The 27,354-nt window shown below is 44.1% G+C and overlaps 1 protein-coding gene across 1 annotated transcript in view; it reads right to left on the bottom strand.

Moving 5' to 3' along the window:
* LOC140212400 (androgen-dependent TFPI-regulating protein-like) overlaps positions 1-27,354 on the bottom strand; it is a 53,378-nt gene that overhangs the window by 6,052 nt on the left and 19,972 nt on the right. Inside the window, exon 4 of the mRNA XM_072283146.1 lies at positions 1,583-1,698. Within this exon, the coding sequence (XP_072139247.1) occupies positions 1,583-1,698 (116 nt within the window). The remainder of the gene's footprint in view (positions 1-1,582; positions 1,699-27,354) is intronic.

The following is a 27,354-nucleotide window of genomic DNA, read 5'->3' as shown; positions in this document are numbered from 1 at the left end:
GTCTGCGTTGGGGCCGCTTCTTTTTACATTCTACATCAACGATTTGGATTATGGAATAGATGGCTTTGTGGCTAAGTTTGCTGACGATACGAAGATAGGTGGAGGGGCTGGTAGTGCTGAGGAAACGAAGAGTCTGCAGAGAGACTTGGATAGATTGGAAGAATGGGCAAAAAAGTGGCAAATGAAATACAATGTTGGAAAGTGTATGGTTATGCACTTTGGCAGAAGAAATAAACGGGCAGACTATTATTTAAATGGGGAAAGAGTTCAAAGTTCTGAGATGCAACGAGACTTGGCAGTCCTCTTACAGGATACCCTTAAGGTTAACCTCCAGGTTGAGTCGGTAGTGAAGAAGGGGAATGCAATGTTGGCATTCATTTCTAAAGGAATAGAGTATAGGAGCAGGGATGTGATGTTGAGGCTCTATAAGGCGCTGGTGAGACCTCACTTGGAGTACTGTGGGCAGTTTTGGTCTCCTTATTTAAGAAAGGATGTGCTGACGTTGGAGAGGGTACAGAGAAGATTCACTAGAATGATTCCGGGAATGAGAAGGTTAACATATGAGGAACGTTTGTCCGCTCTTGAACTGTATTCCTTGGAGTTTAGAAGAATGAGGGGAGACCTCATAGAAACATTTCAAATGTTGAAAGGCATGGACAGAGTGGATGTGGCAAAGTTGTTTCCCATGATGGGGGAGTCTAGTACGAGAGGGCATGACTTAAGGATTGAAGGGCGCCCATTCAGAACAGAAATGCAAAGAAATTTTTTTAGTCAGAGAGTGGTGAATCTATGGAATTTGTTGCCACAGGCAGCAGCGGAGGCCAACTCATTGGGTGTATTTAAGACAGAGATTGATAGGTATCTGAGTAGCCAGGGCATCAAAGGTTATGGTGAGAAAGCGGGGAGTGGGACTAAATGGGAGAATGGATCAGCTCATGATAAAATGGCGGAGCAGACTCGATGGGCCAAATGGCTGTCTTCTGCTCCTTTGTCTTATAGTCTCACTTGAAAGAGTGCTAATCTATGGGTTTGTATGAAAGATGAATGAGGTAGGCTGAAGAATGATTATATTTACATGCATTTATATTGTCAATTAAAACAAATGGAGATAATGGTTTGGAAAGGATTAGTTGGATCATCAGAAATACCTTGGTCATTATGACTTCTTACTGACTGAAAATAAAATCAGAAATGTGCCTTCATGCAATTATATGATGTTTCAATTTCATGAATGTACTCCAAGTGCAATAGCCTCACCAACAAAAGCAAACTAAGTTTTGACTCTTGTTCTCCATACACTGCAATACAGAGTTCAAAATTCATGAGCATGTCCACCTATTATCCCAAGCTGGATGAAAAGCAATCACTCTCAATGATAGCAGAAACAAAACCTTATTAAACTCAGACTTGAAACGAGTGCCTTCAGCCAGAGTACCTTCACTTAGTGAAGATGTTGCTTTTGGTAATGAAACTGGTTAAATATGTGCGGGGATAGGAATGATTGGAATTTAAAATCAGCCTGGAAATGAACTAATCTTTTTCTCCATTCATTTGTATTCACCTGCCTTCACATGCCCCTTACCAAAGGAGGTAAGAAATGGAAGCAATTCCTAGGATGAGAAGCCCAGTTCTTCGTTTTGGATATTGGTGCGGTGTGATGAACAGCTCCAGCAGAACCAGCGGCAGTACAATAGTGTGCTGCAATTAGAAAACAGCAAAGGTCACAATTATATGGTGCATTTCACAACTTCAGGATTTTCCAAACTATCTTCTACAGAATGCAATACATTTGGGGTGTGACCACTGTTAGTCATAGAAACGTACTGAATGAACAAGCACTTTGACTTATCGAGTATGTGTTCACCACTAACCAACCACTTCGACCAGTCCTTTGCCCACCACCCACACAATCCATCCACTGGCCCCCTCCCTCCACTGTTCTCATCTGCCATCACCATCTTCCTCACTTGATCCTATTCTCAACATCCCTTTCCTATCAGATTCCAATATCAGAAGCCCTTTGTTATCTCCACCGATCATTTGCCAATCTGTCACTATTTCCACTCTCTCCTACTCCACGTGCCTACCATCTCTCCTCAGTTGGATCCAAATATCACTTGCCAGCTTCTACTTCATCCCTTCAAGAGAGCTCTTTTATACTGTCTATCTCTCCTCTATTTTTCAGTCTCGACCCTAAATATCATTTCCTTTCACAAATCATTGCTCCAAATTTCAGCATCTGTAGTCTCTTGTGTCTTCACTTTGCACAAAGGAAGATTAGTGAGAATATTGGAGGCCGGTCATCTGAGCCCCAGGACATCACGGTAGGAATTGTTCAGCACAGTGTTATCGGCATTACAATCTTTAGTTACTTCATCATAGAACTTTCCTTTCTGCTATGAGGTGAGGATTTTCACAGGTAATTTCACAACTTTCAATTCCATTTGTGATTTCTCAATTTTTCAGAATTACCTTTCATGACTTTTTTTTTTAATTACTGTGTCACCTACCTCCTGTGAATCACCATTGACAGTTAACTGAAGTGGACCAGCCACTTAAAAACTGTGGCTAGAAGATTTCAGCAAGGCATTTGACAAGGTACCCCATGCAAGGCTTACTGAGAAAATAAGGAGGCATGGGATCAAAGGCACATTGCATTGTGGATCCAGAACTGGCTTGCCCATAGCAGGCGAACAGTGGTTGTAAACGGGTCATATTCTACATGGAGGTCGGTTACCAGTAGTGTGCCTCAGGGATCTGTTCTGGGACCCCTACTCTGATTTTTTTTTTATAAATGACCTGGATGAAGAAGTGGAGGGATAGGTTAGTAAATTTGCTGATGACACAATGATTGTTGGTGTTGTGGATATTAGATACTGGACACTAGAATACTACAGCACCGTACAGGCCCTTTGGCCCTCAATGTTGTACCAACCCATATATTCCTTTAAAAAATACTAAACCCACACTACCCCATAATTCTCTATTTTTCTTTCATCCATGTGCCTATCCAAGAGGCTCTTAAATACCCCTAATGTTTTAGCCTCCACCACCATCCCTGGCAAGTCATTCCAGGCACCCACAATCCTATATGGGGAAAAAAACTTACCACTGATGTCTCCCCTAATCTTCCCTCCCTTAACTTCGTACATATGCCCTCTTGTGTTTGCTGTTTGTGCCCTGGGAAACAGGTACTGGCTATACACCCTATCCGTGCCTCTCAATCTTGTAGACCTCTATCAAGTCCCCTCTCATCCTTCTACACTCCAGAGAGAAAAGTCCCAGCTCTGCTAACCTTGCTTCATAAGACTTGTTTTCCAATCCAGGCAACATCCTGGTATATCTCCTCTGCACCTTCTCCATAGCTTCCACATCCTTCCTATAATGAGGTGACCAGAACTGAACACAATATTCTAAGTGTGGTCTCACCAGAGATTTGTAGAGTTGCAACATGACCTCTCTACTCTTGAACTCAATCCCGCTATTAATGAAGCCTTGCATCCCATAGGCCTTCTAAACTATCCTATCAACCTGTGCAGCAACCTTGAGGGATGTATGGATTTGAACCCCAAGGTCCCTCTGTTCATCCACACTCTTAAGTAACCGACCATTAACCCTGTACTCAGGCTACTGGTTTTCCCTTCCAAAATGCATCACCTCACATTTATCCATATTGAACTCCATCTGCCACTTCTCTGCCCAACTCTGCATCCTGTCTATATCCTCTTGTAACTTTGACAACCTACAGCTCCATCCACAACTCCTCCAATCTTCGTGTCATCTGCAAACTTACTCACCCATTCTTCTGCCTCTTCATCCAGGTCATTTATAAAAAAATCACAAAGAACAGGGGGTCCCAGGACAGATCCTTGCAGCACTCCACTAGTCGTTGACCTCCAGGCAGAATACTTTCCTTCCACTACTACCCTCTGCTTTCTTCCTTGAAGCCAATTTTTTATCCAAACAGCCAACTGATCCCATTCCTCATGACTTTCTGGATGAGTCTCTCGTGGGGGAACCTTGTCAAATGCCTTGCTAAAATCCATGTAGACCACATCTACCGCCCTACCATCATCAATTTCTTTTGTTACCTCTTCAAAAAACTCAATTAGGCTCGTGAGGCACGATCTTCCCTTCACAAAGCCATGCTAACTATCCTTGAGTAGACTGTACTTCTCCAAGTGCTCATAGATCCTTTTCTTAAGAATCCTCTCCAATAGTTTGCAGACTGACGTAAGACTCACCAGCCTATAGTTCCCAGGATTCTCCCTATTACCTTTTTTAAACAAGGGAACTACATTTGCCATTCTCCAATCCTTTGGCACCTCCCCTGCAGCCAAAGAGGATTCAAAGATCATAGCGACTGTTCCAGCGATCTCTTCTCTCACTTCCCACAGCAAACTGGGGTATATCACATCCGGCCCTGGGGACTTACCAATCTTGATGTTTTTAAGAAGATCCAGAAATTCTTCCTTAATCTCCACATTGTCCAGCACACTGTTTCGACCTCATCCTGATCAAGGTTCTTTTCACTTGTGAATACTGAAGCAAAGTATTCATTTAGGACCTCCCCAACCTCCTCCGCCTCCAGGCACATGTTGCCTTCTTTATCCTTTAGTGGCCCCACCTTCATTCTTGTCATCCTTCTGTTCTTCACATATGCATAGAATGCCTTGGGGTTCTCCTTAATCCTACATGCCAAGGCCTTCTGATGCCCCCTTCGAGCTCTCCTAAGTCCTTTCTTAAGCTCCTTCCTGGCTACCCTATATTTCTCATGAGCCCCTCCTGCTTCCTTCTTCCTCTTGACAAGTTGCCTCATGTGTTTCATCAGCCACGGTTCCCTTTTCCTACCATTTTTTCCTTGTCTCAGTGGGACAAACCTATCCCGAACCCAGCACAAGTGGTCCCTAAAACTTCCTCCACATTACTTCTATGCTTTCACCCTTCAACATCTGTTTCCAATTTACTCTCACTAGTTCCTGCTTCATCCCTTCATAGTTAGCCCTTCCCCAGTTAAGCACTTTCCCATTTTGTCTGTTTTTATCCTTTTCCATAGCTATGCTGAAGCTAAGGGAGTTGTGGTCACTCTCACCAAAATACTCCCCCATCAAGAGGTCTGCCACCTGACCAGGTTCATTACCCAGAACTAGATCCAGTATGGCCTCTCCTCTCGTCGGCCGGTCCGCATACTGTGTCAGGAATCCTTCCTGAACACACCTGACAAATTCAGCCCCATCTATCCCCCTTGCAGTCAGGATGTGCCAGTCGATATGAGAGAAGTTGAAATCACCCATAACACAACCCTGTATTTCCTGCACCATTCTAAAATCTGCCTGCTTATCTGCTCCTTGGTGTCCCAAGGGCCATTTGGGGGCCTATAGACTACTCCCAGCACAGTGATTGATCCCTTCCTATTTCTGATTTCCACCCACACCGACTCAGTGGACACTCCCTCTGCAGCGTCCTCCCTTTCTATAGCCGTGATACTATCCCTGACCAGTAATGCTACTGCCCCCTCCCCCACCCCCCATTTTCTACCTCCCATCTTATTCCTTTTAAAACACCTAAACCCTGGCACCTGCATCAGCCCTTCTTCCAGCCAAGTTTCAGTAAAGGCCACAACATGGTAGTTTGACGTACTGATCCATGCTCTAAGTTTATCCCCTTTATTCCTAATACTCCTAGCGTTGAAATAGACACATTTCAACCCCTCTAACTGGCTACATTTATGTTTTGTTCCCTGCCTGTCCTTCCTCACCAACTCAGAACACATAGCATCATGCCCTTGTCCTTCTATCCTAATCTCTGCACTCACATTCTGATTCCCACCCCCCTGCCAAACTAGTTTAAACCCTCCCCAACAGCTCTAGCAATCCTGCCCTCCAGGATATTGGTCCCTTTCCAGTTCAGGTGCAGCCCGTCCTTTTTGCAAAGGTCAGACCTTCCCCAGAAGAGATCGCAATGATCCAGAAATCTGAACTCCTGCCCCCTGCACCAACTCTTCAGCCACACATTCATCTGCCATGACTTCCTGTTCCTACTCTCGCTGTCTCGTGGCACAGGCAGCAATCCCAAGATTACCACCCTTGAGGTCCTGCTCTTTAACTTCTTTCCTAACTCCCTATATTCCTCCTTCAGGAACTCATCCCTACTCCTTTCTATGTCATTGGTCCCCACGTGGACCAGGACATCTGGCTGCTCACCCTCTCTCCTGAGAATACCGAGAACTCGATCTGAGATATTGTGGACGCTGGCACCAGGGAGGCAACAGACCATACGGGATTCTCGATCTTTCCCACAGAACATCTTATCTGTCCCCCTAACCATTGAATCACTACTGCTCTCCTCTTTTCCCTCCTTCCTTTCTGAGCTGAGGATCCAGTCTCAGTGCCAGAGATGCGACCACTACAACTTGTCCCTGGTAGGTCATCCCCACCAACAATATCCAAAACAGTATACTTAATGTTGACGGGAACGGCCACAGGGGTGCTCTGCTCTTTCTGTCTATTCCCCTTCCCTCTCCTGACAGTCACCCAGCTACCTGTCTCCTGACTTTTAGTGGTGACTCTCTCCCTGAAACTCTGATCTATTACTGCCTCTGCGCCTCCTGAATGATCTGAAGTTTATCCTGCTCCATCTCCCTAACTTGGTTTGACAGGAGCTGCAGTTGGATGCACCTTTTGCAGGTGTAGTCATCAGAGACAATTGTGCTGTCCCTGACTTCCCACATCCTACAATCGGAGCACTAGACTGCCCTATCTACTGCCTCCATTACCAACTCCTAAGTTAATTAAATTAATTAAAGAAACTTACCTGGCCTTACCTCTCTGGGAGCAAGCTCATACTCCACCTCTTCTGGCCAAAACCTCTCAAGCCAAAGCCTCAAAGCTCCACTCCTTCACTGGCCCACTCACTCGCTGGCTGCTCTGCTTGAGCTTCCCCTCTTTTTATTTGTTTGAGCTTTTCAATTTTCGATTGCCCAATCAAACTGCTTGGTTACCTGACCTCGATTGCCCAATCAGCTGCTTTCTGCTGAGTCTGAGCTATTCAATTCTTGATTGCACAATTAACTGCTTTCCGCTGAGTCTGAGCTATTCAAATCTTGATTGACTTGACTGCACACTTCAACTGCCAAAACCTCAAAGCTCCACTCCTTCACTGGCCCACTCACTCACTGGCTGCTCTCCACTGTGTGGAGAGCTGTCAGAGGTTACAGTGGGACAGTGGGACATTGATAGGATAGAAAACTGGGCTAAGAAGTGGCAGATGGAGTTCAACCCAGATAAGCATGAGATTGTTCATTTTGGTAGGTCAAATATGATGGCAGAATATAGTATTAATGGTAAGACTCTTGGCAGTGTGGAGAATCAGAGGGATCTTGGATTCTGAGTCCATAGGACCTCAAAACTGGTATGCAGGTTGACTCTGTGGTTAAGAGAGCATACGGTGCATTGGCCTTCATCAATTGTGGGATTGAGTTTAGGAATCGAGAAGTAATGTTGCTGCTATATAGGACCCTGGTCAGACCACACTTTGAGTACTCTGCTCAGTTCTGGTTTCCTCACTACAGGAAGAATGTGGAAACTATAGAAAGGGTGCAGAGGAGATTTACAAGGATCTTGCCTGGATTGAGGAGCATGCCTTTTGAAAACAGGTTGAGTGAACTCAGCCTTTTTTCCTTGGAACGACGGAGGAGAGGTGACCTAATACAGGTATATACAATGATGAGAAGCATTGATCATATACCATAGCTCATCAGAGGCTTTTCTCCGGGGCTGAAATGGCTAGCAGAAGAGGGCACAGTTTTAAGGTGCTTGGAAGTAGATACAGAGGAGATGGCAGGGGTAAATTTTTTACCCAGAGAGTAGTGACTGCTTGGAATGGGCTGCCAGCGACAGTGGTGGAGCTGGATACGATAGGGTCTTTTAAGAGACTCCTGGACAGGTGCATGGAGCTCAGAAAAATAGAGGGCTATAGGTAACCTCTAAGGTAAGGACATATTCGGCACAGCTTTGTGGGCCGAAGGGCCTGTGTGGGGTTGTAGATTTTCTATGTTTCTATGTTAAAGACAGTCTAACATTGGCTTCTGAGACGGATCACAGGGTCACTGGGTGCAACAGGGATCTTCATGGCTGTAGTTATATTCTCCCTTTCAGAGGGGGCCTGGAAGATGTTGATCTCTTCTGGTAGTGATGCATTGCTGCCACTCATGTTATCAGGTTTTGCTTTGTAGGAAGTAATGCCGGAGTTGATGTGCATCTGTTGCCACCTCCCGCCTCGCTCAGAATTGTCTCTTCATTTTTGAAATAACCCTCCACAAGTCAAACTGGGTCGCCAGACTTAAATGCCACAGACCTAGCCTTCAGCAGATGATAAAACTCTTGTTTCGTCCATGGCTTTTGGTTTGGGAATGTTTAGCAAGTTTTCGTAGGTACACACTCACCCACACAAATATTAATGAAATCAGTAACAACTGCAGCATCTTCATCCAGATTTGAAAATGAATCCCTGAATACAGTCCAGTCCACCAATTTAAAGCAGTCCTGCAATCGTTCCTGTGCTTCCCTTGTTCATACATTCTTGGTCGTCAGCACTGGTGCTGCAGTCTTCAGTCTCTGTCTATATTCAAGGAGAAGTACAGTCTGATGATCAGACTTTCCAAAGTGAGGGCATTGATGCCCACAAAGTCATGCCAAGGTCATATTATAGCTTTTATTGCTCTGCTTCTTGGCATTGTCATTGCAAAATCACCAGTTATTATCTGATCAGTATCTCCACCAGCCTGAGAGGAACAGTTCTGTGCAGAGAAGGAGATGGATGCAGAAATGACTTAATTTCTATACTGATACATGTATTATGAGAACTGTGTAGAGCAGGGAACAATTTTTCATCTGGTGAGACACCTCACATTAGCTGTCTGCAGGTACCCCAGAGAGACGTGGAAGCTGACCTATCAGCACATAGGGAGACACCAAAGAACACCAGCCAGCCCATTAAATCCATGCTGCCAATCTGTAGGGCAATCTAATTAGAGCTATTTTTGAACTCTTTCTCTGTGAACACCCAAAGAGAGGTCCTTAGTGGGCTCAAGGATCTCCCCCTCCCTCCACCACCACCTATGGGAAGGAAGTGGAGCATCAAAGAGATTAATATCCTGTGTATTGATCATCATTCCAACAGAGCGTGAAGTTAACATGTTACTGTTCAAAGTTCAGTGGAAGTAGCAATAAATTTTGTCTGGCTATAACTTACACACACTCATAGATATACATTGCAATGTTTATTGTAGAGATCAATTCATGAGTACTCCATAATAATCCTCTTAGAAATCTTTATCAATAGCAGATGAGACTCCACATCTAGAGGTTTCACTGTCAAGCCAAGTCAAATTTATAGTCATTTAGCTATATACATGTATCCTGCCAAATGAAACAAAATTTCTCCGGACCAGGGTGTACAGCACAATGGACACATAATACTCTAACTTAGGAAAGTAAGAATTAAATCTACAAATGAATTACACATAGGTAAACAAAGTGCATAAATTTAAATTGTAGGGTACAGTGAAAGTTATCTAGCGACACTTCGAGTGCGATGTGGCAGGGAGTTCAGAAGCCTAATGGCCTGAGGGAAGAAGCTGTTTCCCATCCTGACTATCCTTGTTTTTAGGCATCAGTCTCCTGCCTGATGGTAGAAAGTCAAAGAGGATGCTGGATGGATGAGTGGATCCTTGATAATTCTAAAGCAGAGGTCCTCAACCTTTTTTGCACCGCGGACCGGTTTAATATTGACAATATTCTTGCGGACCGGCCGACCCAGGGGCGGGGGTTGGTGTTCAAGTAGGGTTAAACTGTCTTTTACAGTTAGGGTTGCCAACTTTCTCACTCCCAAATAAGGGACAAAAGTAGCAGTCAAATCCCGGGACACTTGTGTTTACGCCAGGAAAGACTACCATGACCATGAAGCCTTGTGTGGGCACCTGTGTGCGCATGCGTGACGTGCGCATGTGTGTACGTGCTGATTTTTTCCCCACAGATTGGTTTTGCCTTCATCTTCCAGACTATACTGTATATACATTGTTTCTACTTTATATAGGCTGTGTATTTATCATGTCATTCCTGCTTTTACTATATGTTAGTGTTATTTTAGGTTTTGTGTTATTTGGTATGATTTGGTAGGTTATTTTTTGGGTCTGAGAATGCTCAAAAATTTTTCCCATATATATTAATGGTGATTGCTTTTTCGCTTTACGCCATTTTGGCATGAAAGGTTTCATAGGAACACTCTACCTTAGCAGGGGAAATATGGGACAAGGGCGGTCCCGTATGGGACAAACCAGTTTAGCCCAATATATGGGATGTCCCGGCAAATACAGGACAGTTGGCAACCCTATGTCCAAGTTCAACAGTGCGTGACAGGGAATGAGGAAAGGTGCAGCTGACTCATATCATTTCCTCGTGGCCCGGTAGCACATGCTTTGCAGCCTGGTACCTGTCCGCAGCCCAGTGGTTGGGGAACCCTGTTCTAAAGGCTCTGAGTGCAGCACTCCAGATAACTGTCCCTGAAGCATGGTAGGGGGACCTCTATGATCCTTTTGGCCATCCTCACAGTCCTTTGTAAGGACTTCTGCTCTGGTGCTCTGCAGCTCCCATAGCATTACAAACTGCATCTCCATCTGCTATCACTATTCTTGAGTGATCTTTGACTCATACAAAGGATGTCATATCATTTTCAGCAATTCCTCTTAGTCAGTAGAAGCTAAACGGAAGGCAAATATCAAAGGAGTATATGTATATGTATGGCAGCTAGAATCGAGTGGAGGGAAGTGTGGCAGCTAGAATAGAGTGGAGGGAAGTGTATGATCATGCACTTTGATGGAATAAAAGCATAGACTTTTCTAAACAGGAAAAATTCTTCCACGATGCTTACCCCTCTCTCTATGGTGCTGAGACAGTGACACTGCTCTGGCTGCTCTGTGCTTCATGTCTGTGAATTTTGCAGCGATTTGCCATACTGTGGAACTGAGACTGGGGCTATGGGCCTACTCTGGCTGCTCCGGGCCAATGGAGTGAATTTAGTTTGGAATTCTGTGGCTTGCTTTTATTGTTTTCATGATTTGTGTTTTTATTTTTTTCTTTTTCTCTCTATCTCTCTATCTCTATCTATCCGCACCCCCTCCCACCCCCCGTGGCTGCCTGTAAGGAGACAAATTCCTAGACTGTATAATTGATATATACTTTGATAAGGACGTGGCTGGGAACGGACCCAAGTAAAAGACACAGACACTGAAGTACTAGGGACAGGACTAGGATACAGGGCGATGGCAAGGACATGGACAGGAAAACCAGAAACCTGGAACAGGACTAGACAAGAGAGCTAGGAGCCTGGGCTTGGACTCCGAGCCAGAGACTGGGCAAGGACCCAGTACCTGCATCTTGCCTGTGGCTCGGACCCCCGAGCTAGGCAAGGACGAGGCTTGGCTGGCAGGCAGGACGGGGCTGGAGCCTTAGAGACTAGAGGCGAGGCTTGGCAGGAGGCTAGAGGCTAGAGGCTAGGCAGGAGGCCGGAGTCTCCAGGCCAGAGGCTAGGCAGGGTCCTCCTGGGCAGGGCGCGGATCACGGAGGCATGGAACAGAAAGGGACAGAACCAACCGCAGGTACTGCAAGACGGCCTGGCCTACCTGGGCGGAGGCAAGGGACAGAACCAACCCCAGGTAACGGCAAGACAACCTGGCTTACCCGGGCGGAGGCAAAGGACAAGAAGGGAGCTAGGTACAAGGTGGCTCCAGGACAAGACTGCAGGCGAGATGAGGCGAGAGTTACCAGCAAGACAAGGCAAGGCTTCAGGCAATGCAAGGCGAGACGAGAACTTCAGGTGAGGCGTGAGTTACCGGCAAGACAAGGCAAGGCTTCTGGCAAAGCAAGGTGAGACGAGAACTTCAGGCGAGGGGAGAGTTACCGGCAAGACAAGGCAAGGCTTCTGGCAAAGCAAGGCAAGACGAGAACTTCAGGCGAGGCGAGAGTTACCGACAAGGCAGGGCTTCAGGCGAGGAAACAGAAGGCAGAGGAAGGGGTATAAGGACAAGAACAATCCAGCAACCATACTGTCTGTCTGTATCTTGTTTTACAGCGGTCGGCATCCAGCTTAATGGTGCATTACCGCCACCCTCTGCTCCGGAATGTGCACTAGACATATATTCTAAATCCCTTCACCCAATCGCGCGCGCACACACACACACACACACACACACACAAACCTACACTTTACCCTCCCATCTTTGACCATCCTGGTACCCTATTCCTGTTTATCCGTCATATCCTATAAAAAACCGCTGTACCCCTTAAAAACTCTAAAAATACCCGGACTTGTGCTCTCTCACCCATGCCCAGCAACCCTTTTAATGTGAATTCCTGCACCCCCAACTCCCTTAATTTAATTCTCATCATCTCTCTCTGTATCCCATACTTCCTGCAACACAAAACTACATGTTCTACTGACTCCTCTTCCTGACATTCCTCACACAATCCTGTCTGGTGTTTCCCTATCATTTTCAATGTTTTGTTTAATGCACAATGCCCCAGCCTTAACCTAGTCCACACAATTTCCTCTCTTCTGTTTCCATTACCTACCCTAGTACCTGCAACACTCTTTTGTATTGATATAAATGCCTCCCTTTCCCCTCCCTGTCCCATCTTTCTTGCCACATCCGGTTGACTTTTTCCCAGATTACACACTTAACCTCCGCTTTACTGATAATAATGTGCATTTCCACATTTTCTTTCTTTAACGCCCTCTTTGCCAACTCATCCACCCTCTCATTCCCCTTCACCCCTACGTGTGCTGGAACCCATGGAAATTTTACCTGACCTCCCTGATTTGCAATTCTTGTAACTAACTGAAGGACTTCATAAAGTACATCTTGCCGACTGTTTGTGTGAAAAGACCTTAAACTTGCTAGAACTGAGGATGAATCTGAACATATCAATGCTTTGACTTGTCTGGCTTTCTGCACCCATTGCAACGCAACCAACACTGCCAGCATCTCCACTGTAAACACCTCTAACTTCTTAGATGTTCTTCTGCTGATTCCAATTTCTTCTGCTGATATAGCCACTCCAAACCTTGTCACTCCTGTTTCAGGTTCCTTCGCACCATCCATATAAATGTGAGTATAATCACTATAGTTTTCCATCATATGACAGTTAAATGCATTTATCAAATCTGTTTTATATCTTTCTTTCCTTTTTACCTCTAACAAATGCCAGTCTATGTCAGGCCATATAAGCTTCCATGGAGCTACAACCGGATAAACTACTGTAGGATTTATCCTCCGATCAAACACTCCACATTCTTTCACGATATCATTCCCTACCCGACTAAAGGCATCCCTCTGAAACCTCCCATTTTCCCAGCACTCCTGCAACACTCCTTTAGCAGGGTGAGAATCATTGTGCCCCTGCAAGTTAGCCCAGTAGTTTGCCATCAGTTGCATCCTTCTTAGCTCCAAAGGCATTAATCCCATTTCTACCTGTAGGGCTGACACTGGTGACGTTTTAAAAGCCCCACTGCACACTCTCAAGGCCTGAGCCTGAATCACATCCGGTTTTCTTATAACAGACCTAGCTGCTGATCCATATGCTATATTTCCATAATCCAATACAGATCTTACTAAAGCCACATACATTCTCTTCAAAGCTGAACAACTTGCTCCCCATTCCCTACCAATCAAACATCTCATCACATTTATTACTTTTTTACATTTCTCCTCAACTTTCCTGATATGGTCTGCCCATGTTAATCGTGAATCAAATATAACACCCAGAAATTTAAATGATGCAACCCTTTCTAATTCAACCCCATACATCCTTAACTTCTTCCCTACCTCAACTCTTTTCCTGGTAAAAAATACAGTCTGAGTTTTATCTACTGAAAATCTACATCCCCAATCATAACCCCACTCCACCACTTCATCAATTGCTTCTTGTAGTTTCCTGATTATATGGTCCATGTTCCTGCCTCTTTTCCACAAGGTCCCATCATCTGCAAACAGTGACCTACCTATATCCACTGGTACCTTTGTGAACAGCAACCATACCCTCGTCTCTGAAGGTATTTATGCAGCCAGCCCCTACGCGCATCAGCTGACTCAATTAGAGCTCAACAAGCCAGAAACAGGGTAGACAGGAAAACCTGGAGCAAGGGTTGATAGACCGGACTGTGAACCAGAATACGGACTTCACCGACCAGACTAAGTCAAATGGGTTAAAAGGGCAATTACAAGTATTTATGTTCCAGTGAATGTGGCATTTGTTATTAATTACAGGGCTATGGGATGCGCCCTGCAGAAAACAAAAGGCATGGAACAGTCCTACTTGGGTCCATTGATGAGTGTTTTTATTGCTGCTTCGTGCCTCCATACAAAACTCAAACATTTCACTTTTTTCCTGCTAATTTCCTCTAAACTTCACATGCCCATCTCTGACTCTTCATCCTCCTTTCTAGATAGGTCTCTCTTAATTCAGAGAATAGGCTCACCAAAATCATCTATTAAAACCTCATGGATTCTCATGGGTATCTATGACTGTACATTATCCTGTCTCCTATACAGATTCCATTGTATCATTTCCTCTACCTCCATTCCACTTGCTCTGGTGATGAGACTTTCCATACAGGTGTCTCTGAAGTGGTTTCCTTCTTTCAGCACAATAGCTTCCTCTGAACAATATAGGACAAAGATTGTGCCTGCATCTCATCTATTTTGATACAATTACCTTCACCCTGTCTTTCCTTGGATCAAGCAAGAACAGAGCTTCTCTGGTCCTCACCAGCCTCTTGCCTTCAATAGATCATCTTTTGAGATTCCTGCTGGTTCCAACAAGATTTCATCATATCCTTGTCTCCTCTATTAGCATTTTGAGGGAATGGCTCACTTCATGACTCTCGGTCCACTTTTCTGACCCCATCAGCTACTCCCTGTCTATTGCACTTTCCCATGGAATTGTAGGAAATGCAAGAGTTTTTCACCTCTTCCCTTCTCACCATCCAGGCACCCATTCAGTCTATCCAGTTAAACAGCAATTCACTTGCACTTCTCCCAGTTTAGAACACTACATTCCAAGTTCACAATATGGTCTCTCTACTGGTGAAACAACATCTGTTCAGTCCACAGGAGTGATTCTGAGCTTCCTGTTAACTCTATTTTACTTCCCCATCCCACCTTCAATCTAATCTCTCTGCTGCAATGAGGCCCTATGCAACCTTGAGGAAAACCTCCTCATCTTTTGTAAGGGCTCATTGCAGCTTTCCAGACTCTACTGAAAACTCCAGCGTTATATAACTTGCTCTTCTGTCAGCATTATCTATTTCTCCAATAAGTCATCCATCTATGTTTCTGAGTTGGATTTGCTAGTCATGACCGGCACTATGAAACACCTAAACAAATAGAGAAGCATGATGAACCTCTAACTGTCCCAATTAATCTATTTTATCAGACAAAATAGACACAGACATTCCCTGTGCCTTATCCATTCTTCACCCCAGTTTCACTGCAGCATAAAATTTTGCTTATTTCTCTTTCCTATTTAAGATGTAGGATCTCAGATCAATTTCAATTTGATTGATTCAATTTCTTTCCACAGATGCTGCCTGACCTATTGGGTGCTTCCAGCCTTTTCTGTTTTAAGCTAGTCTGCTCCTCTTTGTAAGAGGTGGATTACTGCAAGGGCAGCTGGTGGGATCATTTTGTGAGTTATGTATAACTTGAGAGTGAAGAGAGAGTGACTGGACAAGTGCACGTGGACAGTTAGCTACCTCTGCTCAGGAAAGCATCAACAAGCTTCAAAACCTGGGCTCCCTTGCAGTTGGATTCTTGACTGCCTCATTGGGAGACCACTGTATGGATGAGTGATAACATTCCCTTCTCGCTGAAAATCAACACGTGCTTAGCCCGCTGCTCTACTCTCATGACTATATGGCTAGGCAAAGGTCAAACACCATCTATAAATTCATCAATGACAACAATGTTATTAGTAGAATCTTGATAGCAACAACAAGGCATACAACAGTGAAATAGATAGGCTGGTCAAGTGGTGTCGCAATAACAGCCTTACACTCAATGTCCCCAATTTCAAAGAACTGATTTTGGACTTCATTCAGGGAAGAACACACATTAGTCCTCATTGAGAGGTTAGCAGTGAAAAGGGTGAGACGTTTTAAGATCTTGGGTGTCAAAATCTCAGAGGATCTATCCTAGGCCACTATATTAATGCCATGATGACGAAGTCATGACAACAGCAATACTCCATTCGGAATTTGAGGAAATTTGCTGTTGCCAGAGATTCTAGTAAATTTCGACAGTGTATGGTGGATAACTTTCTGACAGGTTGCATTATCATCTACGCTGGAGGCACCAATGAGCAGGATATAAAGAGGCTTCAGATGGTTGTTAACTCATCCAGTTCAGCAGGGGCACAACCCTCCCCACAACTGAGAAGACAGGTTCCATTATTAAGGACCCTCAGCATTCAGGACATGTCCTCTCATCATTACAGTCATCAAGGAGGAGATACAAGAGTCTGAAGGACCACACTCAATATTTTAGGAATAGTTTCTTCCCCTCTACCATCAGATTTCTGAACAGGCCATAAACCCATGAACTATCCCTCTTTTATATGATTTGGTTATTTACTTATCAATTATTTATAGCAGTTTTAAATAGTATATAAAGAAAATTCTAGAATTCCCACCATCACACCAAAGTGAAAAAAATTGTATCAGCTTTGTTTCCAGTTGTTAGTCTTCCCTCACCTTTATGTGATTGAGCTTTGAATTTTCCCTTCATGTTTTTAAACACCTCCATTTTTTGTGCATAGACACAGTGTCCATTGACTTGCTCAGCTAAAATAATACAACTCCATTGGCAGCTCACCTCCCTTGCTGGCTCTAACTCATCAACATTGTTTCGCTGCTTCTGTTGCAACAGCTCTCATGACAGTGGTGATGAATCAGCATATAGGAGGTGAATTGAAAATCTGGCTGAGTGGTGTCACAACAACAACTTCTCACTCAGTGTCAGAAAGATCTAGGAGCTGATTATTGATCTCAGGATGAGGAAACAGGAGGCCCATGAGTGCGTCTTCATTGGGGGATCAGAGATGGAGAAGTTCAGCACCTTTAAATTCCTCAGCGCTGTCATTTCAGAGGAGTTGTCCTGGGTCCAGCACACAAGTGCCATTATGAAAAAAACCACAGCAGCATCTCTACTTTCATAGAAGTTTGTGAAGATTGAGCATGTCATTTAAAGTTTGACAAACTTCTACAGATATGAGGTGGAGAGTATATTGATTGGTTGTATCATGGCCTGATATAGAAGCACGAATACCCTAGAATGGAAATGCCTACTAAAGTAGTGGGTTCTGCCCAGCCTATCACAGGTAAAGCCCTCCCCACTATTAAGCACATCCACACAGAGTACTGTCACAGGAAAGCAGCATCTATTAAAAAGGACTTCCACCACAGGCCATGCTCTCTTTACACTGCTGCTGTCAGGAAGTTGGTACAGAAGCCTCAGGACTCACACCACCAGATTTAGAAACAGTTATTACCCCTCAACTACAGGGTCATGAACTAGAGAAGGTAATCACTCAATCCCATTTGTCCCATTACTGAACTGTTTTCACAACCTATGAACTCACTTATGAGGACACTCCATCGCATATTCATGATACTTATTGCTTAGTTATTTATTATCATTAATATTTATTTATTATCCTTTCTTTTTGTATTTGCAGTTTATTGTCTTTTGTACATTGGTTGTTAGTCCATCCTGTTGGGTGCAGTCTTTCATTGATTCTATTGTGTTTCTTATATTTACTGGGAATGCCCACAAGGAAATAAATGTCCAGATTGTATATGGTGACATACATGTACTTTGATAATAACTTTACTTTGAAATTTGATGCTTTTCAAACCAATGTCCCTTCCTTTCTTCAGCTGTGTAGTACCATAAGACTTTGGAGCAGAATTAGGCCATTTGACCCATCACATCTGCTCTGCCATTTCATCTTGGCTGATCCATTTTTCCTCTCAGCCCCAATCTCCTCCCTCGCCCCCTTTGTGCATGACCTATCATGCACAAAGCCATGATGACTATCCCTAATCAGATCCTGTCAATCTAAATACTTATATATTCTGTCCCTTAGAATACAGTGCTTTCCAATAACTTACCCACTACTGACATCAGGCTCACCGACCTATAATTTTCCAGCTTATTCTGTGAACCCTTTTGAAAAAAGGCCTTCTGCAAATCCAGATACTCAACTTCAACTGATTCTCCATTGTCTATCTTGCCTATATTTCTTCAAAGAATTCCAATAGATTTGTTAAGCAAGATTTTCTTTTGAGGAAACCATGCTGACTATGGCATATTTTATCATGTGCCTCCAAATACCCCGAAACCATATCCTTAACAATCGACTCCAACGTTGTCCCAACCACTGAGATTGACTAACTGGCCCATAATTTCCTTTCTTCTACCCCTCTCCCTTCTTGAAGAGTGGAGTGACATTTGCAATTTTCCAGTCTTCTGGAACCATTCCAGAATCTAGTGATTCTTGAAGGATCATTACTAATACCTCCACAGTCTCCTCAGCCACCTCTTTGAGAACCCTAGGCTGTATACCATCTGATCCAGGTGACATCTACCTTCAGATCTTTCAGTTTCCCAAGAACCTTCTCCCTAGTAATGGTAACTTCACATACTTCATGACCCCAGATAACTGGAACTCTCATCCTACTGCTAACATCTTCCACAGTGAAGACATGCAAAATACTTGTTTAGTTCATCTACCATCTCCACCATCCTTTTCCAGTGATCTGATATCCACTCTTGCCTCTCTTTCACACTTTATGTATCTGAAGAAATATTTGGTATTCTCTTTAATATTATTTGCTAGCTTACTTTTGTATTCCATCTTTATCTTAATGATGTTTTTGTTACTTCTGTTGGTATTTGAAAGCTTCCCAATCATCTAACTTCCCACTAATTTTGCTCTATTATATGCCCTCCCCTTGGTTTTTATGTTGGCTTTGACTTCTCCTGTTAGTCACAGTTGTGTCAGGTTGCCTTTAGAATACTTCTTCCTCTTTGGAATGTATATATCCTGTATCTTCCGAATTGCTTCCAAAAATTCCAGCCATTGCTGCTCTGCTATCATCCCTGCAAGTGTACTTTTCCAATCAATTCTGGCCAACTTGTCTCTCATGGCTCTGTAATTCCCTTTACTCCACTGTAATACTGCTACATCTTACTTCAGTTTCGCCTTCTCAAATTTCAGGATGAATTCAATTGTATTATGATTGCTTTCCCCTGAGGGTTCTTTAAATTTAAGCTTTCTAATCTATTCCTGTTTATTGTACAACACCCAACCCAGAATAATTGATCCCCTAGTAAGTATCGAGTTCTCAGTATTCTCGAGGGAGGGTGAGCAGCCGGATGTCGTGGTCCATGTAGGGACCAATGATGTGGGTAGGAAGAGTGAGGAGGTCCTGAAAGGTGAGTTTGGGGAGTTAGGCACCAAGTTAAAGGACAGGACCTCCAAGATAGCAATTTCAGGATTGCTACCAGTGCCACGTGCAGGCGGGTTTAGAAATAGTAAGATAGCGCAGATCAACATATGGCTGAAGACATGGTGCAGGAGGGAGGGCTTCAGATTTATAGATGATTGGGAAGTTTTCTAAGGAAGGTGGGACCTGTTCTGGTGGAATGGTTTACATCTGAACTGGAGGGGGACAAATATTCTTGCAGGTAGGTTTGCTAGAGAGGCACCAGTGGATTTAAACTAGATACAAGGGGGGAGGGGAACCAGAGTGCAGGAACCGATGTAGGGGAGAAGGAAGAAAAAGAAAATAGTAAAGTTGTTTGCGCCATTAGTGATAAACAGAGAAAGAGATGGAAAATTTCTTAAATGCATTTATTTTAATGCTAGGAGCATTATAAGAAAGGTGGATGAGCTTAAAGCATGGATTGATACCTGGAAGTATGATGTGGTAGCTATTAGTGAAACATGGTTACAGGAGGGGTGTGATTGGCAACTAAATATTCCTGGATTTCATTGCTTCAGGCGTGATAGGATTGGCAGGACAAGAGGGGGAGGTGTTGCATTGCTTGTCAGAGAAAACACTACAGTGGTGCTCTGGTAGGATAGATTAGAGGGCTCATCAAGGGAGGAATGGGGAGGGTGTAGTAACCCTTGTAGTGGTGTATTATAGACCACCAAATGGGGAGCGAGAATTGGAGGAGCAAATTTGTAAGGAGATAGCAGATATTTGCAGTAAGCACAAGGTTGTGATTGTGGGAGATTGTAATTTTCCACACATAGACTGGGAAGCCCATACTGTAAAAGGGCTGGATGGTTTGGAGTTTGTAAAATGTGTGCAGGATATTTTTTGCAGCAATACATAGAGGTACCAACTAGAGAAGGGGCAGTGTTGGATCTCCTGTTAGCGAATGAGATAGGTCAGGTGTCGGAGATTTGTACTGGGGAGCACTTCGGGTCCAGTGATCACAATGCCATTAGTTTCAATATAATTATGGAGCAGGACAGATCTGGACCCAGGGTTGAGATTTTTGATTGGAGAAATGATGCAAAAGGATTTAGAAGGAGTGGATTGGGACAATTTGTTTTGTAGGAAGGATGTAATGGAGAAATAGAGGTCATTTAAAGGTGAAATTTTGAGGGTACAGAATCTTTATGTCCTGTTAGGTTGAAAGGAAAGGTTAAAAATTTGAGACAGCCATGGTTTTCAAGGGATATTGGAAACTTGGTTTGGAAAAAGAGAGATATCTACAATAAATATAGGCAGCATGGAGTAAATGAGGTGCTCAAGGAGTATAAAGAATGTAAAAAGAATCTTAGAAAAGCTAAAAGAAGATATGAGGTTGCTTTGACAAGTTAGATAAAAATAAATCCGAAGGGTTTCTACAGTTATATTAATAGCTAAAGGATAGTGAGGGATAAAATTGGTCCCTTAGAGAATCAGAGTGGACAGCTATGTGTGGAACCAAAAGAGGTGGGGGAGATGCTGAACAATTTCTTTTCTTCGGTATTCACTAAGGAGAAGGATATTGAATTGTGTAAGGTAAGGGAAACAGGTAGGGAAGTTATGGAAAACATGATGATTAAAGAAGAGGAAGTACTGGCGCTCTTAAGGAATATAAAAATGGATAAGTCTCCGGGTCCTGACAGGATATTCCCTAGAACCTTGAGAGAAGTTATTGTGGAAATAGCAGGGGCTCTGACAGAAATATTTCAAACGTCACTAGAAACGGGGATGGTGACGGAGGATTGGCATATTGCTCATGTTGTTCCATTGTTTTAAAAGAGTTCTAAGAGTAAACCTAGTAATTATCAGCCTGTGAGTTTGACGTCAGTGGTGGGTAAATTGATGGAAAGTATTCTTAGAGATGGTATATATAATTATCTGGATAGACAGGGTCTGATTAGGAACAGTCAACATGGATTTGTGCATGGAAGGTCATGTTTGACAAATCTTGTTGAATTTTTTGAAGAGGTTACTAGAAAAGTTGACGAGGGTAAAGCAGTGGATGTTGTCTATATGGACTTCAGTAAGGCCTTTGACAAGGTTCCACACAGAAGTTTAGTTAGGAAGGTTCAATCATTAGGTATTAATATTGAAGTAGTAAAATGGATTCAGCAGTGGCTGGATGGGAGATGCCAGAGAGTAGTGGTGGATAACTGTTTGTCAGATTGGAGGGTGGTGACTAGTGGTGAGCCTCAGGGATCTGTACTGGGTCCAATGTTGTTTGTTATATATATTGTTATATATACTGATCTGGATGATGGGGTGGTAAATTGGATTAGTAAGTATGCAGATGATACTAAGTTAGGTGGATTTGTGGATAATGAAGAACGTTTTCAAAGCTTGCAGAGAGATTTAGGCCAGTTAGAAGAGTGGGCTGAAAGATGGCAGATAGAGTTTAATGTTGATAAATGTGAGGTGCTACATTTTGGGAGGACTAATCAAAATAGGACATACATGGTAAATGGTAGAGCATTGAAGAATGCAGTAGAACAGAGGGATCCAGGAATAATGGTGCATAGTTCCCTGAAGGTGGAATCTCATGTGGATAGAGTGGTCAAGAAAGCTTTTGGTCTGCTAGCCTTTATAAATCAGAGCATAGAGTATAGGAGTTGGGATGTAATGTAAAGGAGGGAGGAGAAGATGGCGGCACGACGCAGTGCGCGTGGCCATTTCGAATGAGTATCGATATGTGTAACCAGGGGTGCTGTGCACAATCTGGATTTGATGGGGACAGCCGTGAAGCACAGGTGAACATCTGGAGAAACTTCTGAAATGCCTGCTTCGCTGCCGCTGCTACTGTGCGATTCAGAATCTCCAGAGACGAAGGCCCCAAATCCTCGGCTTTGTGTATCGCCTGTTGCTGGGGCTGGGGTCGAAACGCTCAGCAGAGATGGTGCTTGGTGCTCGATGTCGAATAGGTGGTCGGAGGCTAGGAGTTTTTTGGACGGACTGGGAGTCGGTCTGTGGTCGGATGCTTCTGGGATGCTGCATCGGCAAATTGGCGCTGGAGATTTACCGTCTGCGTGAGATGATGGGACTTCCTCGAGAGACTCAGACTTTTATAGAACATATAGAATAGTACAGCACAGTACAGACCCTCCGGTCCACAATGTTGAGCCGACCCTCAGACCCGGCCTCCCATATAACCCCCCACCTTAAATTCCTCCATATATCTGTCTAGTAATCTCTTAAACTTCACTAGTGTATCTGCCTCCACCACTGATTCAGGCAGTGCATTCCACGCACCAACCACTCTCTGAGTAAAATACCTTCCTCTAATATCCCCCTTGAACTTCCCACCCCTTACCTTAAAGCCATGTCCTCTTGTATTGAGCAGAGGTGCCCTGGGGAAGAGGCACTGGCTATCCACTCTATCTATTCCTCTTATTATCTTGTACACCTCTATCATGTCTCCTCTCATCCTCCTTCTCTCCAAAGAGTACAGCCCTAGCTCCCTTAATCTCTGATCATAATGCATACTCTCTAAACCAGGCAGCATCTTGGTAAATCTCCTCTGTACCCTTTCCAATGCTTCCACATCCTTCCTATAGTGAGGTGACCAGAACTGGACACAGTACTCCAAGTGTGGCCTAACCAGAGTTTTATAGAGCTGCATCATTACATTGCGACTCAAACTCTGTCCCTCGACTTATGAAAGCTAACACCCCATGAGCTTTCTTAACTACCCTATCTACCTGTGAGGCAAGTTTCAGGGATCTGTGGACATGTACCCCCAGATCCCTCTGCTCCTCCACACTACCAAGTATCCTGCCACTTACTTTGTACTCTGCCTTGGAATTTGTCCTTCCAAAGTGTACCACCTCACACTTCCCCGCTTTGAACTCTATCTGCCACTTCTCAGCCCACTTCTGCAACCTATCAATGTCTCTCTGCAGTCTTCGACAATCCTCTACACTATCTACAACACAACCAACCTTTGTGCCGTCTGCAAACTTGCCAACCCACCCTTCTAGCCCCACATCCAGGTTGTTAATAAAAATCATGAAAAGTAGAGGTCACAGAACCGATCCTTGTGGGACACCACTAGTCACAATCCTCCAATCTGAATGTACTCCCTCCACCACCACCCTCTGCCTTCTGCAGGCAAGCCAATTCTGAATCCACCTGGCCAAACTTCCCTGGATCCCATGCCTTCTAACTTTCTGAATAAGCCTACCATGTGGAACCTTGTCAAATGCCTCTCATTGGTGAATACAGAAGAGAAGTATTCATTGAGGGCCTCTCTCACTTCCACAGCCTCCAGGCACATCTTCCCACCTTTATCTCTAATCGGTCCTACCTTCACTCCTGTCATCCTTTTTTTCTTCACATAATTGAAGAATGCCTTGGGGTTTTCCTTTACCCTACTCGCCAAGGCCTTCTCATGCCTCCTTCTTGCTCTTCTTAGCCCCTTCTTAAGCTCCTTTCTTGCTTCCCTATATTCCTCAATAGACCCATCTGATCCTTGCTTCCTAAACCTCATGTATGCTGCCTTCTTCCACCTGACTAGATTTTCCACCTCACTTGTCACCCATGGTTCCTTCACCCTACCATTCTTTATCTTCCTCACCGGGACAAATTTATCCCTAACATCCTGCAAGAGATCTCCAAACATCAACTACATGTCCATAGTACATTTCCCTGCAAAAACATCTTCCCAATTCACACCCGCAAGTTCCAGCCTTATAGCCCCATAATTTGCCCTTCCCCAATTAAAAATTTTCCTGTCCTCTCTGATTCTATCCTTTTCCATGATAATGCGAAAGGCCAGGGAGCGGTGGTCACTGTCCCCCAGATGCTCACCCACTGAGAGATCTGTGACCTGATCCGGTTTATTACCTAGTACTAGATCTAGTATGGCATCCTCCCTGGGCGGCCTGTCCACATACTGTGCCAGGAATCCATCCTGGACACACTTAACAAACTCTGCCCCATCTAAATCCTTGGAACTAATCAGGTGCCAATTAATATTAGAGAATTTAAAGTCACCCATGATAACAACCCTGTTATTTTTGCACCTTTCCAAAATCTGCCTCCCAATCTGCTCCTCTGTATCTCTGCTGCTACCAGGGGGCCTATAGAATACCCCCAATAGAGCAACTGCTCCCTTCCTGTTCCTGACTTCCACCCATACTGACTCAAAAAGAGGATCCTGCTACATTACCCACCCTTTCTGTAGCTGTAATAGTATCCCTGACCAGTAATGCCACCCGTCCTCCCCTTTTATCCCCCTTCTCTATCCCTTTTAAAGCACAGAAATCCAGGAATATTGAGAATCCATTCCTGCCCTGGTGCCAGCCAAGTCTCTGTAATGGCCACTACATCATAATTCCATGTATGTATCCAAGCATCACCTTTGTTCCTGATGCTTCTCGCATTGAGGTACACACACTTCAGCCCTTCTACCTTACTACCTTTACACCGTTTATTCTGCTTCTCTTTCTTCAAAGCCTCTCTATGTGTTAGATACGGCTTTACTCCGTGCACTTCTTTCACTGCTCTATCGCTCTGGGTCCCATCCCCCCTTGCTAATTGGTTTAAACCCTCCCGAACCATGCTAGCAAACCTACCTGCAAGGATATTGCTCCCCCTCGAGTTCAGGTGCAACCCATCCAATCTGTACAGGTCCCACCTTCCCCAGAAGAGATCCCAATGGTCCAAAAATCTAAAACCGTGCCCCCTGCACCAACTCCTCAGCCACGCATTCAACTGCCATCTCCTCCAATTCTTACAATCACTGTCTCGTAGCACTGGCTGCAATCCTGAGAACGCCACCCTTAAGGTCCTGTTCTTCAGCCTTCTGCCCAGTTCCTGAAACTCACACTTCAGGACCTCATCCCTCTTCCTGCCTATGTCATTGGTACCAACGTGTATCACGACTTCTGGTTGCTTTCCCTCTTGTACCAGGATGTCGTGCACCCGGTCAGAGACATCCCAGACCCTGGCACCTGGGAGGCAACAAACCATGCAGGTGTCCTTCTCACGTCCACAAAATCTCCTGTCTGCTCCCCTGACTATAGAGTCTCCAATGACGACAGCTCTCCTCTTCTCCGTCCCACCTTTCTGCATCACCGGGTCAGACTCAGTGCCGGAGGCCCTGCCACCGTGGCTCACAGCTGGTCGGTCATCCCCGCCAACAGTATCCAGGACGTTAAACTTATTATTCAGGGGAATGGCTACAGGGGTGCTCTGCACTACCTGTTGCTCCGGATTCTTTCAGTCCCCCTCCCCCTCCCACTTTCAAATCTCTTACTAAGTTTTCCTTCAGTTAGTCCTGACGAAGGGTCTTGGCCTGAAACGTCGACTGTACCTCTTCCTAGAGTTGCTGCCTGGCCTGCTGCATTCACCAGCAACTTTGATGTGTGTTGCTTGAATTTCCAGCATCTGCAGAATTCCTGTTGTTTCTAGATTCTTTACTGTGCCGTGATCTGTTCTTATCAAATTACGGTATTGCTTTGCACTGTTGTAACTATATGTTATAATTATGTGGTTTTTGTTCGTCTTTAAGTCCGTTTGTCATGTGTTTTCGTGATAACATTCTGGAAAAACATTTTTATCATTTCTTAATGCATGCATTACTAAATGACAATAAAAGGGGACTGTGCATCCTCATAATCATCATATATTGTTGAAATTGTACAAGGCATTGGTAAGGCCAAATTTGGAGTATTGTGTACAGTTCTGCTCACCGAATTATAGGAAAGATGTCAACAAAATAGAGAGAGTACAGAGAAGATCTACTAGAATGTTACCTGTGTTTCAGCACCTAAATTACAGAGAAAGGTTGAACAAGTTGGGTCTTTATTCTTTGGAGTGTAGGAGGTTGAGGGGGGACTTGATAGTGGTATTTAAAATTATGAGGGGGAATAGATAGAGTTGACATGGATAGGCTTTTTCCATTGAGAGTAGGGGAGGTTCAAACAAGAGGACATGAGTTGAGAGTTAAAGGGCAAAAGTTTAGGGGTAACATGAGGGGGAACTTTCCTCAGAGAGCGGTAGCTGTGTGGAGCGAGCTTCCAGCAGAAGTGGTTGAGGCAGGTTCGATGTTGTCATTTAAAGTTAAATTGGATAGCTATTTGGACAGGAAAGGAATGGAGGGTTATGGGTTGAGTGCAGGTCAGTGGGACCAGGTGAGAGTAAGGGTTCGGCACGAACTAGAAGGGCCAAGATGGCCTGTTTCCGTGCTGTAATTTTTATATGGTTATATATAGTGGGCTCTACCAGAAGCTGTTCTAAAAAGCCATTTCATAGGCGTTGTAGAAATTCCCCTTTTAGAAATCCAGAAACACCCTGATTTTCCCATTCTACTTGTATATTGAAATCCCCCATGACTATTGTATCACTGCCTTTTTGGCATCCATTCTGAATCTCCCATTGTAATTTGTAGACCACATCCTTACTACCATTTGGGGATCTGTATATAACTCCCATCAGGATCTATTTACCCTTTCAATTCCTTAGCTCTGTCCACAATGATTCAATGCATTCTGACCTTATGATTTGATTTCATTTTTTTACCAACAGAGCAACACCACTCCCTCTGCCTTCCTGCCTGTCCTTTCGATATAATGTATATTCTTGGATATTGAGCTCCCAATTATAATCTTCTTTTAACCATGATTCAGTGATGCCTACATTATACATGCCAATCTGTAACTGTGCTAAAAGTTCATCTACCTTATTCCATATACAGGACACATTCAAATATAACACCTTCATTCCTGTATACACCCTTTTTGATTCTGTCCACCT

This window comes from Mobula birostris, chromosome 19 (genome assembly GCF_030028105.1).
Source record: "Mobula birostris isolate sMobBir1 chromosome 19, sMobBir1.hap1, whole genome shotgun sequence".
NCBI classification, from domain to species: Eukaryota; Metazoa; Chordata; class Chondrichthyes; order Myliobatiformes; family Myliobatidae; genus Mobula; species Mobula birostris.
This window is presented reverse-complemented; position numbering and strand designations above follow the sequence as displayed.